Here is a 13,068-nt window from a genome sequence, read left to right as displayed (position 1 = left end):
ATATAATAAGTGGAGCTGATAAAAACAAGGAGGTGGTCATAATGTTATGCCTGATCAGTGTATTTACCTCTACTCTGCATTCAGACTGGACATTAAAACAGACATAGTAAAAAAATGGTCTCGACTCGAGAGGAGAAAACAATACAATAGATAATAATAATAATAATAATAATAATAATAATAATCTACGTCTGCTTATTTTTGTCTGCACTATGTTCAAGCTGAACAATACACTGCTGAACAGTTTCAGTATGAGCCAGCTGTGAGCAGTCCTGTGATAAGCTGGGCATTGCTTTGTTAAGGCAGCAATGGAGAAGCACACAGACACACCACAAACCACCAAAACACAACAAAGACTGACTACACACTAAGCGTTCTCTCCAGACCCAGTGCTGAGGTCTTTGGCCACACCGTGGCGCTGTTGTCTCGCATTCTTTTTATGAAGAACTGTAAACGTGACCTGAACTGACCTGCTTCGTCGTGCTTTTAGTAACATGGGGCAGTTCAACCACAGATGTGGTTAAAGGGATTACATGATCTGGAGAAAACAGAGGAATAGCGCTACTTTTCCCACAATATGCATGAGCTTCGTATGTAATAAACGTCTCTGCGTAGACTCAGTCTGAGGACTGTAAGACCGCGCGCTTTAGCGTCCGTGAGAAGTTCAAATCAGCCCGAATTAAAGAATCGAAACCAAGTCTGTCCGCTTTACTTTCGTTTTCTCTTCGCAGCCCCGGCGAGATGCGACCTGATGGGCACGGTGGTAAGCAGCACCACAGTTCAGCTCTATTTATAAAACGCGGATTGTACCATGTCCGGCAGTTTCTGTGGCGGGATTTCCTGCGTAGTCTGGTCTGTAGGGTCTGGCCGTTACCGCCCGCTTTGGTCGTTAAACGGTTAAACGGAGCGCGGGGCTCGTGCGCCAAAAGCGGGGCGCGTGGCTTCTTAACAAAACCTTCGCGCGCTCCAACTTTGGCACCGCGCTGCAACTTTGGACCCTTTGTTTTTTCTCAATTTGTACTTGAGGCCGTAGCTCTGCGCCCTGAGGACAGCGTCTCGTTTAACGACGCATGGGAGAGACTGATGGGCGCAATATGCGGGGTTTGGTGGTCTTGAAGGGGGTTCTCACTGCATTAACATGCGGTGCTGTTTTCATGGATATTCAGCAGCGAACTGTGTCGTGTGCTTCACAAACTCAACAATAGGCAGTGACCTTCATTTATCTCTCTATGGGAGACAGCAATTATTTAGACGAGACACAAGACAGTAACTTCAGGGGGTTTTAAAGGTGGCAAAAGTGATAGATTTCTATAAAAGTGTTATACAGAATTATGCAGCTCTTTTAATATTACCAGCCCCATTGCACTTATTCAAGAGAACACAGTACAGTGTGCTTAACTCAGTGCCGCTTACCATGTTAGGTAAAGAAGCATGAAATTGTTCCTTGTTGTTGTTCAAACTGACCGCACTGTTTAGAGATATGTGTGGCCTACATAAAACAGACCGTGTTTCTAATTTGCCACACACTACAGGTTAGCTGTACAGCGTACACATATGACACAGGGACCATTTCTACATCCGCAAACGTCTACTTCAGTGACCTGTACTGATGAAAACAAAGTTCCTTAACTCAGAATAAACAGCTTAAATGAGCTGAAATGGTTTTTTTGCCCACAGCAAATGGATGAAGATGGAGGAGGTGGATTTGGAGGAGGATGTTATGAATGTAGTGGCCGAGGAGGCCACAGTAATAGTGGACGTTCTGTGCAGAGAGAGGAGTAATGTTTTGGAGCAAATCTATGGCCTGGTGGAACGCAGTACTCGTGACTGGCTTCAGAGCCTCCCAAGTCTCAGGGAAAGGGTTTTGGGCATTGTGGATTATTTCAGGGCCTCAGATCCTCAGAAATGCTGCCAGTTTCTCCAAACCATGTGGATGTTTTGTCAGAGCATTCCCTTGGACCTTGAAACAAAGGTGTTGTCCATAGCTGGATCTTCATCTGGTAAGTTACATATAATGCAGTGTCACTTTCTTAGTGTAACAAACTTCAGGTCATGTGTATCTTGTGTGTGTTTTATAGGAGGGAAGTTAAAATTGCAGCCTTATTGTTAATTTTTTGGTTAGGATACTATAATTTAACGCTGTTTCAAGGCGTGTATTAGCACGCATGCAGTGCTGCAGTATCACTTTCTTTGCCAACAGAACGTAACCAGCAGTACTCTTATTATGAAAAAAACAGATGAACTAGCAAAGCTGTCCGTATATTTGTGGTAGATTTAATTGTGTTCTTTTTGTTTTGCCATAGGATGAAATGTAATGATGTAATTGGAAGAAAAGATGTGTTTACTTAGTGCTGATCACAGGTCATACGAAGCTAAATAAACCGAAAGTGAAAGAAAGATCATAAAAGAATAATTGTGGGATATTGGGTGTTGTTTATACACACTTATGTAGATCTGGAATTCACCTAAAGGTCTGATTTGTTTTTTTCATTGTGTGCTTTGAAGGAGTGCAGGGCTGTTTTCCAGAGAACGAAAATTCTCCACGATCATGTAACGTAAAACGTCTATGCTTAGGTACTTTTGACTTCTGTCTGTTCTAGACCAACACACATACCTGCAGATTTACACTAATATTAAGATACTAACATTAATATTTTTTTATTCAGACCAGGTGGAGAGTTACACAAATGCAGTTAAGCTCTTACTGCAACAGAAATTTGAGAGGGTGACAAAGGATGTAGTGAAGGAGGTTTGCCTGGATGAGGCGTGGCTGTGTTTAAGGCAACGACATTCTGCTCGAGTGAGAGACAAATCTGCACAAGCTCAAGAGGGGGAAGAACCTTCAGAGCATAAAGAGTCAGTTGAGTCTCTCTTGAGGACCACTGGCCGAGTGGTAGTACTGTTGGGTCAGGCTGGTTCTGGTAAAACTCTTCTGATGCACTGCTTGGCCCATCATTGGGCCCAAGGCTTCTACCCCTCCATTAAGCTTTTGTTCCTGTTGGAGTTCCGCCAGCTCAACCTTGTGTCACAGCCGTTGTCCCTGAAAGAGCTGTTGTTTAGTTTTTTTCTTCTACCTGAAGGTGGCGTTGAGCAAAGTGAGGCAGTTTTCAGTTACATCCTATCCAACCCAGAGAAAATCTGCTTCATATTTGATGGGTATGATGAGTTTGGGACAAAATTCACAGATCCAGAGAAGCTTCCTAGTCCTTTAGGCCCCTACCAACAGTTATCAGTGACTGATCTCCTGTCTGGGATCTGTAGCTATAAGATCCTGCCCAAGTGCACTGTGCTGGTCACTTGCAGGCCACGGGATGTGATTGACCTATTTGGGAGTTCCGGCTACTTTGTCGCAGAGTTGCTTGGATTTAGTCAGCGACGTGTGAAGGAGTACACTGAGACGTACTTCCAAGAAAAGGGAAGTGAACTTAAAGAAAGGGCAGTTAATTTGCTGATGGGCAACCGTCATCTGCTCTCCATGTCTCATGTTCCAGCACTGTGCCATGTCTGTTGCATCTGCTTGGACCACTTTCTCTCCGAAGACACATCTCAGTCACATGTAAAGCTGCCCACCTCCTTGACTCAAATCTACCTTCACATCTTGTCTGCCTTCCTTAGTCGTTGCCAAGGTGGAGGAAGCACCAACGTTTCCATGCCTTTACTGCAGAAGTACAGGAGTCAGATCGCTGAGCTGAGCAGACTTGCAATGCATGGCCTGGAGAACAGTCGCATAGTGTTCCTTGCACAGGACCTCTCAACAGAGCTAATGAACTTTGGTGCGAATGCTGGCATTCTGTCCCGTGTGGATCTTACATGTGCAGATGGATCCCATCTGGGCTGTGCCTTCATGCACCTCACTATGCAGGAGTTTCTGAGTGCTTTGCACCTCATGACAAGCCCTGGCATCTCAGAGTCACAGCTCAAGAGGAAACTCAACTTGAAAAGCCGTTGGACTGCCAGGACTGATCCCAAAACTGTTTTCACAGATTCCCTTCACCTGTTTATGTGTGGACTTGCCGCAAAAGCCTGCAGACCAAGTCTTGCCCTGCTGGAAGGGAGCGATGATGCCACAGCTGTGGTGAAAAAGCGACAGGAAACAGTCCTTAAGATTTTGAGGAGCTTTGTTGGGACTGCCAGCCAAACTGGTCCCAAGATTATCGAGCTGTGCCGTTGTGCCCATGAAACACAAGACGTCAGTTTGGCCAAGGATGTGGCGTCAAGAACCACGTTTGAGCTGCGGAATATTAGGCTCAGCCCTGTAGACATGGATGCTTTGGCATTTGTAACATCGGCTGCCGATCAGATGGTCTGTCTGGACTTTGGTGGCTGTTCCATTGAATTAGAATGTCTGAGCATCATTCCAAACTGCAAGAACCTAGAACACCTCATGTGAGTTCTGAGTCATTTTATATTCAATACAACACAACAGACCTTTGTGCATTTTCTGTGCTTAGAAATAAAATCTGGTCCAGTTTAAAATTTAGATAGAATTTTGAATTTTTACCTGTTGAAACATTTTTAAAAGTAGGTAAGATAGTAATGTGTGTGTGTGTGTGTGTGTGTGTGTGTGTGTGTGTGTGTGTGTGTGTGTGTAAAAACACACTTGATATGATCAGTCATTTTCCTGAAGCTAGCAGCCAGTTGTTACCATGTTAACATTTTGGCTAAACTGTAGCTATCAGTGAGCCTTTAAAGTGAGAGAGTTGGATTAGACAAAGAGTTTTGGTCTGTTAAAAAATGTCCTCTGTGGCTGGGAGTCCAAGAGAGCACAACTGGTCTTTGCTCTCTCTGGGTGGGTAGGATAGCGCTCCTAACCCCTGCAACACGATTCTAATCAATGCAGGCATCTTTTAGCTGATGTAACAGAATTGACGGTTAATGTTCTCCTCCAAGCGCACTCAGCTGTCCAGTTATGTTATGGACAGTCTAAAAAGATGTGGCGGTGGGCTTCACATGACTCAGAGGAAACTTGTGCTTACCTTCACCCTTCTAGCAGTGGTGGTACTGCATGACTGGGAGTCCTAACTAGTGGGTGGATTTGGATACCACTAAACCAGAGAGAAAATTGTTAAAAAAAATACTGCACCCAACCCAGCAAAAAAACATTTCCATCCATAATTCATAATCGTTAGCGTTTCATCTGAATCGCTTAAAATAAGTACTCAATGTAAAAATGTTTATTATTTCTCTGCCCTGGGTTAGTTGACAGGAATTGACTAGAGCTTAGAAATCTAGCTGTATTTAAAAAAAAAATTATATATTTATATTTATATATTTTATATATATATATATATATATATATATATATATATATATATATATATATATATATATATATATATATATATATATATATATATGCAGCATACTTTGGTCCCAAAAAGAATTATGTTGGTTCATTTTTATTACATAAATTGAAAAACATAAATGATCACATTTAACAAAATATAAAATGATTTTAAAATCTGCATTGACAAATTCAGTGGAAATAAAAGGGAACAAAACATCGGAAATCTAGTGCTGCAGTGCACTGTAGGGACAAACATTAGGAGTGCATTGATCCTGAGTTTCTGTGTCCAATTCCGATTTCTTTACAGCCAGATCAGCTCATCTTTTTGTCTTGTTTTTATTCACCACAATTTTTATTCAAGCAAACGACAACAAAGACACTAACAGTGTACTTTATTAGACTAAATACAGAGGGATTACCACAAGATATAAACATTTCTAAACCTCAAAAATGGGAAGAGAATATTTTTGTTCAGAGTTTGTCAGAATATTGGCAAGAGAGGAATATGAAGAAGGGAATGAACTGCTCATATGCCCAAAGCATACTGACTCATCTGTGAAGCATGATAATGGTAGTGTAATGGTGTGGGTGATGGCATGCCAGTAGAACTTTTTTGTGTTTATAATGTGACTGCTGAAAAAAGCAGCAGGCTGAATTCTAAAGTGTATAGGGCTATATTATTTCAGCCAAATGAAACTCATTGAACAGTGCTTCACAAATGGATAGTGACTCAAAGCATACTGTGAAAGCAACCCATGACTTTTTAGGGCAAAGAAGTGGAGTTTTGACAATACTCACCTGATGCCAGTTGAACTGAGCATGTATTTACCTCACTGAAGTTAAAATTGAAGGTGAAACACCCAAGAACAAGCAGAAACTGAAGACAGCTGCAGTAAAGGGCAGGCAAACTACACCAGGGGAGAAACCAAGTGTCTGCTAACATCTGTGGGCTCCAGGCAGTCACTGGCTCAAAGGATGTGCAGTGAAGTAGTAAAAATGGCAAATTTATGATTGTTACTTTATCCAATTACAAAGTTATTTCTAAAAAAGTCAGAACCGTGTGCTACTAAAATGCCACTAAAACAGAAAGCAGTGATAAGTACATTTTTAGTAAAATATGTAACAAGTAAAAATGTTTGACCTATATTAAATTGAAAAAAGTACAAATCACCATATTTACCTTATGAACTGTTGTTTTTGTAAATACACACCTATTCCAAAAACAGAGACAGGAGCATATTTACCACTGTGTTATATCATCTTTCCTTTTAACAGCGATTAATAATCACAAATTGATCCAGTTTTGAATGCATTATTTTATGCTATTTTTATGTTATACAAGTCTTCAGATGTGCAACCATACAGGGCCTTTGTTGGCCAATTTTGAACATAATAAGACACACATATTCATTGGGAGACAATTCTTTATTGGACAACAAGCCAGTCTTACACCTGCACTCTGTGCAGCCATGCTGTTGCAACACATGCAGACATGCTGCCATCATGTCAAAATAAGCATGGGTGTCTAGAAGGCAGCATATGTTGCTCCAGTATGTATTCAGCATTAACGTTCATGCTTTCACAGATGTGCAGGTTACTAATACTAATACTTTTACCGACTACCAACTTTTTTGGAACTGGGTTTGGACTTTTGAGCTCCTAAAATGGGGAGCTATGTATGTAATTGGTTGTAATTCCGACATTGTTCACCTGATTGGATGTAAATATCCTCAAATTAAAACTGAAAGTCTACACCTTTAGCTCAAATTCATTATTTAATTTCAACTTCAGTATGCTGTGATAGACAGCAAATATAACAATCTTATGAACTGTATGAAACACGTGGATTGATGTGTAGGCTTAACTCACACACAAAATATAAATGCAGTATATCTTTATGATTATTTCTGCCATAAAATGACACAGATGCCCAAAACAAGCATAAATCAGCCCACTGCCAAATATCAGCTGGGTCTAGTCCTGGCCTGTACCTATAGGGACTGCCCATGAACAAAAAAAAGCTGTTCAACAGAGTCTGGTAAATGCCCCTTCAAACAAAATGAGTCATCATAAGAGGATGCAAAAAATAGAAAAAAATGAAGAATTGTAAAGATTTTTCAATTCCATTCTGTATTCTTGCTGTAAAAAAAGCCAGGTATTTCCAAAATAGTAACTTTACAGGAGATAGCAGAAACATTCTTAGCATTTAAAGTTGAAAAGTGTTGAAAAATAAAAATAGACAGGAAAAAAAACTGAATGAATGAATTCTATTGCACCTGCAGTAGAGGCCTGGGTTTGGGTTTGATCATTAATGCCCACACCTGCCCACTTCAACCAAAAATCACGTCCACCATAGCGTTATTATTCCCCCACCATCGTGCTTTTACTGATTTCACAGTAGTTCAGTAGCTTTGATTATTGAGCAGATGATGCATTGTTTATGTATAGCTTTAGGTTCTAAACTTTCTAGACTTGCTATCATTAAAAATCGAACGCTATTGATTCATTTCAGTTTGCTGTGGATTTCTTTTCAGTTTTCGTAGCAGGAAGTATGACGACAAGTTTGCAGAGGCTTTGTCTAGTATCCTGCCAGACCTCCAGGACTTGAAGCAGTTACAGTGAGTCTCCTGGTTAAACCAGTACCATTGTTTTCATAAAGTTCATTGTGCACTATGTTTTTTTATGTAATTGTCCCATCCACAGCTTTATCAGTGGGGGCCTTACTGATACCGGAACGGAGAAGCTTATCAAGGCTTTGGAGTGCTGTCCACAAATCACACACCTTAAGTAAGAGACTAAATAAGAGACGTACAAATGTTGACATTACAAGGATGCTTAGATAAGGCTGTATTAAACATATATGGTAGGATCTCTTTTGGAGAATTCTGATTAGTTCAAAGGAATGGTTAGTATTGTATAAACTGCGTTAATTCAATCAATCATCCAATCAACTTTTACTTTGACTTATATTGAGGGTGACCCTCATTTTAATGTCGCATTTACAACATTAAAGTGATTGAAAAGGAAATTAAAGTGTAATTTAATGTGTAAAACTATATAAACAAATTAACAGAAAATCATACAGAATAAATGGCAAAATAATTAAGAGAAAAAATAAGATTTGATTAAGAAGGAGAAATATAAAATAAAATCAAGTTAATAAACCAATTAATGAGATTTCAGCACAAAGGATGAATAAGAAAACTAAGATTTACAACAGTGAGGTAAAATCATTATAAAAGCACATATAAAAACAATGTAATGTTCTTTTTTTGACAGTGTCAGTGATAACTCTCTATCAGATGAAGGTGTGAAAATGATTGCTGATTTGTTCCCTAAACTGGCTAACATAACATCTGTCATGTAAGTGATGTATTTTTCCTCTCTCCTTTGTTTTGTTTTAAATCAGACTAAAGCCGTATTCGAGTTGGATTAGTTTTGCCTGACAAGGTACTATAATTTGGGTGATTACAGACGAGCTCAAGTAGAAATGTGCAGTGTTCATCTGACCTCCTTCAGTAATAGTAATCCTGTTTAAGTCATCATCACTATTGTTAGCTAATTGCTCTTCAAGATGTCTACAAGTCAGGAGCCTATCCCAGCGGTCATCCGGCGGAGGCAGGATACACCCTGGACAGGTCGCCAGTCTTTTTTTTACTGTTTGCAATTTTTGTTAACTGCATACTTTAGTAGCCTAATGCTGTTATAGCAGGTATTAAGTGAAAGTTATTTTTTGTTGTTTGTGGAATGTGGAAGTGAACATGGAGGCCATGACTTTTCAATCTAGGCTATCGGAGGTCATCTGGGGACACTGTACAGAAACATTATCCTGTTTGAACTGGCCATTGGATCCTTTACAAATTACATCACTGGACCTTCTGTGGCGAAACAAACCCAACTCAAATAGGGCTTAATTCACAGTAAAATAATAAATCAGGGCTTGCATTGCTTGTATGTTATCCTCAGGTTGGGAAAGAACAACATTTCCAGAAATGGAATTTTTATGCTCGTCGAAAAAATGGCCTCCATTCTTAGCCTTCAGAAAGTCCATGTCAGGTAGGACTTCATGCGTTGAAATACATAGTATGATTCAGTATTTAATGAAGTATTTAATGAATAATGAATGCTGTTTCTGTGTTTATAGGGGAAAGAAGGAAATCTCAGTTATGTTCTCTCCAAACTCACGTAAACCAAGGTAACTACTGCCGTTAAAGTAAGGTCTAGTTTAATAAACTGTACTTTTAATATATTTTTGTGTGCTGATAACAATAATGATTCAACATTTGTGCCACTTTATCTTTTCTAAATATGGCAGTACTGAGCTGAAGTGACTTTATGTATATATTTTGAGGGTTTTTTATGATGACTTTCAATCATTTTGCCTAAAGTGGTTTTAGATGCTTCTGAATTTTTGGAGTAATTTTTGGATGCTTTCTCATTTAGCTTAGTAAAATTGTACGTTTTGATTGATTCTGCTTACCTGTTTAAGGAATACCCACCACTGAAATTGCCCAGGTTCTATATCCAGATAAAATAGATGCAGGTGATTCTTATAGCACTAGAAGTAAAAATGGACTGATCTCCAGTTGTAATCATAAGGTCATTATTCCTAGACAAAAAGAACAAGCCCTGTAGATGTTGGTACGCTCAACCATTATTTTTAACATAACAGTTTGGATTTTTCAAATATTGTGTGATTAATCAAAGTAGAGCACTAAAAGTGTTATGTTTTAAACTGAGGCCACAGCTTTGTGTCTTAAAGATTTAACCCTCTACTGAGCTGCAAAACTCACATACAAACTAAAAGGCTAACTCATATAGATTCTACAGGGCAAGCAATCTTTGTATTTTATATCAGGGCGTTCGTCAAGCTTCACAGTGTTTCATAGGGAGAGTTTTTAGTTTAGTTTTCATGTATCATGTTTTTTGAAGTCTAACCCAGCTTGCTGAGCCACTGTTTAACCTTAACCATAGGACTTCCTAGTGGCCTGTATTACTTCAGATTAGCTGGTCATTATATGAACATGTTGACAGGGTTTGCACAATCACTGTAAAATACCATGCTTCCTTACCTGATTGATTTCAGTTATATGTGCGAACGTCTCTTTCCATTAGTCAGCTAACTGGCCTCAAACATGCACTATGCGCTACCATCAAAAATGTTGACCCTCTCCTTCTGTTTGTTGACAGTGTGAGCACAGATGACCCTAAGGACACCGAAGATCCAAAGGAACTAATGTATGTGCTGTACTTTTCAGTGCTATTATTGAATGTCATTCTTCTTTCTGTATACAGCTTTGACAGTGGAAGCACCAAAGGCCACATTCACGTTACAAGCCTCATTGCTCATTTCTGCTCATTTGGCTCATATGCGATCATTGTAACTTCAGCTTTGTCACATCAAGTCAAAAAAGTGTGTGGCGCTTCAGCTTGGTAATGTGAACGTAGCTCAATTCTGCTTGGAATGCTAGATCATGAAAAGGTGTTTGCACTGTGGCTGAGTGTGAAGAAAACTGTGAAAAGAAGCTCTTATTTTGCTCTTGGTTGCAGCTAATTTAAACATTTATTTATACATACATGTATCATTTATGCATGACGGTTTATCCTTTGCAATTATGGTGCGTCTAACTTTTATTTCTGTTATTTGTGTTTAGCTTGAACAACTACGATCTTAAACTGACTCATTTGACCAAACTGTGCAGCAAACTCAGAGGCTGCTCCTCTTTGATCATCCTAAAGTAAGCAATTTGCTATGTGCAGTCTTTTCATGACTTTTAGTTGAGTATTATAATAATTAAAGAGAAGCCGGAAGTAGGATACATGTGCGCATACATAGTTTTATTATAATCTGTAATGACAACAGAGGAATCCATGAGAGTAAACTGTATATATATATATATATATATATATATATATATATATATATATATATATATATATATATATATACAGTTTACTCTCATGGATTCCTCTGTTGTCATTGTGTGTGTGTGTGTGTGTGTGTATATATGAAAACTTGATAAACTATCAATTTAACTGCAAGAAACTTAACAGAACAGAAAAAATATCAGTTCAAAGGCTACCACAAAACCAGGGGGACAGAGACATGCAGCACAAGCCAAAGCCAAGCAAGCTACAAAACAGACATTTTTGGAGACAGGAGAACACAGACAAGGCTAAGAGGGCATGGTACCAGGACAAGACATGAGACAAGGTGGAGCAGGGCAGGGAACTAAAACAAAAATAAGAGAACACAGCAGAGACAAAAGGGAAAATGTGTACACAGAGGAAACAGACAGAGACAAATATTTTTGAGCGAGAAGTGACTTCATTAGCTAATTTTGAAAGTTTGCCATGATAAGCTGAACAGAAAAGTGTTTTAATTAAATATTAGGGCTTAATTGAACTTACTTAAATGAGTACTTAAATCTGGTGTACATACTGTAAATTCTATATATTGTCTTAAATTATTAGTAAAGTGTTTATTTTTTACATAAATGGCTGCAACTGTAACAACTGCAATTTCCCCCTGGGATCAATAAAGGAATCTGAATCTGAATTAAGGCTTTTCCTTTTTAAAAAATGTGCTTGGTCTTAGATCTACTTTGGCCACTGGACTTCCTCACATACACAACAGGTGCCTCCTTTTTCTTTTCAGTTTGTCAAACAACTCCCTTGGTAACAAGAGTTTGAAGAAGCTTCTTGAGCTGTCGAGGCTTGGGACCATTCAGGAAATCAAGTGCGTGATACCGTACATTGATCATTAATGTACTTTCTCTTTCACTTCGTATGAAGTTCATTGTGCATTGTGTCTTGTATGGCACTGTTTGTTTGTTTATGTGTATGTGACAATGAATTGTTGTCCTGTCATGCAGTGTCAGTGACAATGAAGTGGATATGGATGGACTAGTTTCTCTCTCAGCTTCTCTCAATACTGAGAAAAACTTGAGAGAAATCAATGCTAGGTAATTATAATGTAACTAATTGTTCATTGAGCGTTGTTTTGTTTTTACGGTTTTTTTACTCTTTTTCATAAGCAGTATTAAAAGTAACAATATTCTCTTTTTCACTAGCCACAGTGGAAAGCAGAAGATGATCTTGAAATTAAACAGTAGCACAAGGTATTTTGAAACATTTCATTTTGGCTTGCAGACATTATGGTGTTGCAGTGATGCATGTGATTTATAGAAGTATATTTTGTCTACAGAGGTGCATTAAAACCATTAAGCACTGATGGGTCTGATTTACACCTCTGCAAGAAATTCAGGTAAAATATTAATAAATTCTGTGTTGTTTTAGCTACATAACACCAATGAATTGTTGTTTAATGCATTATTATCATTATTATTATTATTAGTAGTAGTAGCAGTAGTAGTAGTTCCAATAGTAGTAGTAAAAATAGTAGAAGTAGTAGTATTTTTTAATTATTTTGTTTTTCGTGTTTTTTTTAGCTTAACTCACAGTGATATCCATCCTACTGACATGAACAGGCTGTGTAAGAATCTGGCCAAGTGCAAACATTTGCTGGAACTGGAGTGAGTTAACTGTCATTTCTCCTAGTCTTCAGAATTGGTCTATCATACTGCTAGTTCTCACTTTTTAGCTGTTCCTTATAAACCGTATTACTGCTTTGTGCTGTAGTTTCTCCCATGGAACCTTAAAGGATGAGTCAGTTGAGAGGCTCCAAATGCTCCTTCCAGGAATGACATCGCTCCAGCTGCTAAAGTAAGAGCTCATATCCAATGTGTTTCTACAAACGGCTCAATTGATGTAGTGCAAGT

The 13,068-nt window shown here is 38.7% G+C and overlaps 1 protein-coding gene across 3 annotated transcripts in view; it reads left to right on the top strand.

Moving 5' to 3' along the window:
* Nucleotides 1-482: 482 nt before the first annotated feature.
* The window catches only part of nlrc5 (NLR family, CARD domain containing 5), a 31,730-nt gene continuing 19,144 nt past the window's right edge, over nucleotides 483-13,068 (top strand). For all 3 annotated transcript variants that reach the window (XM_037540165.1, XM_017691204.2, XM_017691196.2), the window contains exons 1-17: nucleotides 483-763; nucleotides 1,678-2,000; nucleotides 2,506-2,574; nucleotides 2,667-4,386; nucleotides 7,822-7,905; nucleotides 7,991-8,074; nucleotides 8,567-8,650; nucleotides 9,254-9,343; nucleotides 9,432-9,482; nucleotides 10,478-10,525; nucleotides 10,942-11,025; nucleotides 11,946-12,026; nucleotides 12,163-12,252; nucleotides 12,361-12,408; nucleotides 12,495-12,554; nucleotides 12,739-12,822; nucleotides 12,929-13,012. In XM_037540165.1, the coding sequence (XP_037396062.1) occupies nucleotides 1,685-2,000; nucleotides 2,506-2,574; nucleotides 2,667-4,386; nucleotides 7,822-7,905; nucleotides 7,991-8,074; nucleotides 8,567-8,650; nucleotides 9,254-9,343; nucleotides 9,432-9,482; nucleotides 10,478-10,525; nucleotides 10,942-11,025; nucleotides 11,946-12,026; nucleotides 12,163-12,252; nucleotides 12,361-12,408; nucleotides 12,495-12,554; nucleotides 12,739-12,822; nucleotides 12,929-13,012 (3,077 nt within the window). In that variant the 5' untranslated portion in view covers nucleotides 483-763; nucleotides 1,678-1,684. The remainder of the gene's footprint in view (nucleotides 764-1,677; nucleotides 2,001-2,505; nucleotides 2,575-2,666; nucleotides 4,387-7,821; nucleotides 7,906-7,990; nucleotides 8,075-8,566; nucleotides 8,651-9,253; nucleotides 9,344-9,431; nucleotides 9,483-10,477; nucleotides 10,526-10,941; nucleotides 11,026-11,945; nucleotides 12,027-12,162; nucleotides 12,253-12,360; nucleotides 12,409-12,494; nucleotides 12,555-12,738; nucleotides 12,823-12,928; nucleotides 13,013-13,068) is intronic.

Source organism: Pygocentrus nattereri, chromosome 7, assembly GCF_015220715.1.
Source record: "Pygocentrus nattereri isolate fPygNat1 chromosome 7, fPygNat1.pri, whole genome shotgun sequence".
NCBI classification, from domain to species: Eukaryota; Metazoa; Chordata; class Actinopteri; order Characiformes; family Serrasalmidae; genus Pygocentrus; species Pygocentrus nattereri.
This window is presented reverse-complemented; position numbering and strand designations above follow the sequence as displayed.